This window comes from Amborella trichopoda, chromosome 6 (assembly GCF_054954075.1).
Source record: "Amborella trichopoda isolate Santa Cruz 75 chromosome 6, AtrichopodaSantaCruz75HAP2 v2.0, whole genome shotgun sequence".
NCBI lineage: Eukaryota > Viridiplantae > Streptophyta > Magnoliopsida > Amborellales > Amborellaceae > Amborella > Amborella trichopoda.
The window spans coordinates 29,751,675-29,756,180 of record NC_142341.1 but is presented as its reverse complement, the minus strand read 5'-3'; the positions used below and the strand labels follow the sequence as shown (position 1 = coordinate 29,756,180).

The 4,506-nt window shown below is 38.6% G+C and overlaps 1 protein-coding gene across 1 annotated transcript; it reads left to right on the top strand.

Moving 5' to 3' along the window:
- Nucleotides 1–1,099: 1,099 nt before the first annotated feature.
- Nucleotides 1,100–4,241, top strand: LOC18440019 (Auxin-responsive family protein). The gene is made up of 3 exons (XM_006850176.4): nt 1,100–1,801; nt 2,627–2,881; nt 3,683–4,241. Exons 1-3 carry the CDS (start codon nt 1,178–1,180, stop codon nt 3,980–3,982), a joined length of 1,179 nt encoding a protein of 392 aa, XP_006850239.1. The 5' UTR covers nt 1,100–1,177; the 3' UTR covers nt 3,983–4,241.
- Nucleotides 4,242–4,506: the final 265 nt, after the last annotated feature.

The window sequence follows — 4,506 nt, the reverse complement described above, 5'->3', positions numbered from 1 at the left end:
CCGATTTAGAATACGAAAAAGTTTATATACATATTAGGCTTTAAACAACCAAATCAGAGTCTACCTCAAAAAATTTCACTAGAAGAGGTTATTTTGATGCTCAAATATCTTTAAATTGATCATCTTGACATCAAGATATATGTCAAGATATATGGATATGAGAAAAAAATAGATTTCAAGTTTTGAAAATAATGCATTTTGTAACACATTTTTTGACCGTCAATTCTCAAGATTTTTCAAATTTTCATAGATCAGTTTGACCAACTCTTAATATTTTTTAAGCTTTAAATTTATAATTAAAGATGAAAATATATTTTAAGGCTATCACTTAAATTTTCAGTATTGAAACCACATTTCTTGATATTATTTAAAGATAAGCTTACTTTGATTGTTTAAAACCTCGACAATACACAAACCGCACCCGAATATTTTTGTTATAATAGATGTCAAATTGAAGGGCTTATAACAAATTTGAAAAAAAAAATTGGACCTTTAACTCTAGTCAATATGACACTCTAATCACCTGATTTAGAATATGACCACAAGAGTGACTCTTACCTCCTTATATTTAAAATAAATAGTTTCTCTCGGTGGGACAAGACAATGAACACTTAAAGGGCTATTGGCCTTAGGCCAGACCAGCCCTAGCCCTATTCCCTTGAGAGCTAGGTCAGGGCCCATCCAAGTAAAATTAAAGAAAAACAAACAATAAATAAATAAATAAAGGTTGGGCCAGCCTTGTATTGGCCTCACCCATACTCCACATTTTATGACCCATGCCTAAGTTTTTAAGGCCAGGTATACATAGGTCGGGCCACTGGACTCATTAATAGCTTTAGCTATTTATTCATCTACACCGCATGATTAACATTTAAGATGATAAAGTCGGATGGTGAGAATGGCATGTAACCAACTGCCCTAAGAAGCATTTCCCAGAAAAGTAAGTCTTCTATAATAGAAGGAAACCCAAATCCTAGCTGGGCCCTAAAATTAGACCCTGCTCCCCATTTTTAAAAAAAGTTCAATCCTATATTAACAGGGGTGGTTATCTTTGTCCTTTATTCCCTTCTCTCTCTCTCTCTCTCTCTCTCTACACTCCAGAACCTCAAAGAGGTGGCTATTGTAGATCAGAAGTGAGGGGAAAGTTGGGTTTTCTTGTTGGTGAAAGGAAAGGGCAATGGCTTCTTCATCTTTTGGTCCCATATGCCTGCTGGTTTTAGGCCTTGTTCTAAATCTTGCAGTCCCTTCCTCTTCACAAACTTGCATTTCTCAGACCTTCTCCAAAAACAGGCTCTTCCATCGCTGTAACGATCTCCCTGCTCTTGGGGCCTACCTTCATTGGACCTACGACCCGGCTAAAGCCTCCCTAAATCTGGCGTTCATGGCGCCCCCTGCTAAATCTGGCGGATGGGTGGCCTGGGCCATTAACCCCACCACATCTGGAATGATTGGAGCTCAGTCCCTCATCGCATTCCGGCAGTCGAACGGTTCTATGACAGTGAAGACCTACAATATCAGCTCCTATGGCTCTGGGATCGAGCCGTCCGATATCGGGATCAAGATGTCGGATCCTGAGGCGGAGTATTCTGGTGGGGTGATGACCATTTTTGCGACCGTGGTTTTGCCCGGAAACAAGACGACCATTAACCAGGTTTGGCAGGTGGGGAGCTCGGTCACTGGTTTGAGCCCTGAAAAACATGCCTTTGGACAAGCCAATCTCAACTCCAAGGGGGCCATTGATCTCCTTAAGGGCCAGACCCAAGTTGTTTCTTCTGGGAATTCCAGGTTAAGGCGTGCAAACGTGGGTACCTTATCCTTTTTATTTCCTTCAAATTTCGCTTGAGCAATCGTTTTCTTTTTTGCTTCTATCTTTTTCTCTTGTGTTTTGATTTTCCTTGCATGAAAATTTGCTTATTCATATATTTTTTAATACCTTTTTGGGGTTCTGTAGAAAGGAACAAATGATAAGCTTTTGTTAGTAATTGGAATGATCCTTTCGATTTCATGTACGGAAACTGGAAAAATTAGTTTAAAGGTGTAATATGACGCTAAATATATAGAAGCTTTTTTTTCTTTCCATTTCTCTTGTTGTGTTTTCTTTTTCCCCTTTTTATTGGAGTTTGGAAAATTTTCTGCTTAGAAGCTCTGCAAAACTTTATCCAAAAGGAAACTCCATATTGTATTTCTTTCTGTTTCCAGTTTAATTTTATTTCTGTTGATAGGTTTTGCTTTCCTTTTAGGAGAATTAGATGGATAAAAGCCACTTCATTCCCATTGTAGAAATGTTGGGGTTTTACTGAGCAGGGGGGAAACTGAAACTACAGAATAAAAACTTGGTTAATTTCGGTTTGCAAAGTAGAGGTTTATTTGAATAAGTAAGATCGTTTCTTACTTGATTTTTTTTTTCTTTTTTGATGTATATTGCAAACTGATATTAAATCTCGAGATGAAACAAAAGAAAGAAAATCCTTGAAAACTTGGGATTCTTGTAGAAACAAGGAGAGATAAGAAGAAAAAGAATAGGAAAATTTAATATATTCCAATGATTTGGTTTTCTCTCTGCATTGATATAAGAAACATGGCTGCTTGTGTTTATGGTGCTGATCACCGGATAACTTTGCAACAGACTCATGGGATATTGAATGCTGTGAGTTGGGGAATTATGATGCCTGTTGGAGTGATTATAGCGAGGTACCTGAGGACCTTCAAGTCTGCAGACCCTGCTTGGTTTTACCTCCATGCCTCCTGCCAATTCTCAGCTTATGTAATCGGTGTCGCTGGTTGGGCCACTGGCCTTCAACTCGGCAAAGAATCTAAGGGAGTCGAGCAGACCACTCATCGCAACATTGGGATTGCTCTCTTCGCCCTTGGAACCCTCCAGGTAGTACTCACTACTGCTGTGGCTGCTGCTACTATTACTCATTTTCATCATCTATTTTGTCTATCATGCTTAGTTTCATTCAATATTTTGACTTCAGTCTATTGTGACCACCATATCTGTAGCAATGAAGAAGTGCAGTTATTGTCTTTGTTATTAAGGGGAATCTGTTCATTGAATCTTTTGACCCTGTCATATTTGCCTATGAATGTCTAATTTAACATGGGTTCTTCTACATTTTTTGAATTTGGCTGGACTCTTTTGCCTTCTTAATTGTACGCTTATAGTATAGTTTGTTTTTTTTGTTCTTAATATGAAGTACAATGTTAAGGAATTTTTTGAGGTCACCCATTTGAGTATGTTGTTTTATTTTTTTAGCTTTCAAGATGCTAATCGTTACACTGGTGAATTAGATTGGCTCTTTTTTTTTGTTTTGACCAGTGTTTTAAAACCCAGATAGCCGACTTAGGATTGGGACCCTAGTGAGTCCAGAGGCCAAACCTCGGGACTTGCCCCAAGTCTCCTATTTCTTATGTTAAAAACTCATTTGTCTGAATCAAAACTCACCAAGTCAGACTGGGTTACTCAGGCTCTGGACCGTGGGGAGTTCTAGCCCAGGATCTGTGGTTTTAAACATTTTGATCTTGATGACGAATGGCTATATTTGTTTTGAAGTTTTCACATCTCTATGTGGTTCTCAAGAGTGAAAAGTAAACAATAACAAACACATGGAATAATGCCACAATATGTAAAATTTCTTTTTGGGAACACATCTGGTGAAACTAATCCATTGGCTAATAATAGGTGTTCGCGCTTCTCTTAAGGCCGGCGAAAGAACACAAGTACCGCTTCTATTGGAACATCTACCACCACTCAATGGGATACACAGTGATCATATTGGGCATCATAAACATATTCAAGGGTTTGGATATTTTGCTGCCCGACAAGAAGTGGAGGCATGCTTACATTGGGTTTATTGCTTCATTGGGTGTGATTGCAGTGATTTTGGAAGCAATAACTTGGGTGGTGGTCGTGAAAAGGAAGTCTGGGAGCTCAACCAAACTTCACGACGCTGCAAACGGGAACCGAGGGCGCCAGCCATGAGCAGCATAAGGTTTTCATGATGCTTTATGTCTCTCTGCCATCTGTAATTTTATTTTATGATTTCGGTTTCTCCTCTTTCTTCTCTTTTACTATCTTTTGGGGGTGGAATTGGAGGAGCACTTCTTAGAGGAGGTTTTTCGGGATGGCTGTGTGCATCTTTCCATGTAAATTGGGTACCTATGTTCTAGACTCTCTTGATACATACGTTGCATGTAGAGGAGTGGTTATTTGGATACTCATAAATTTGTGTTTCAGATCACGAGTGCTCAGTCTTTTTCAATCATGCTTCATCCCATTCTTTCTTACTTTAATTCTTGGTTTGCTTTTGTTTACAAAGTCTTTCAATTATGTCCCCATGTCTTTCTTTTTGAAAGTCTTGTTGATTTGCTTTCTTTTGCTTTTCATTTTGCATTGATGACTCCCTACTCTGTCAATGTCATGGAGGGCCCCTGAAATTGATGTCTTCCTTAATATTTAAGCAGATTTGGGCGGTGAACATAACTTGTTAAAAATCCGTACTCAAT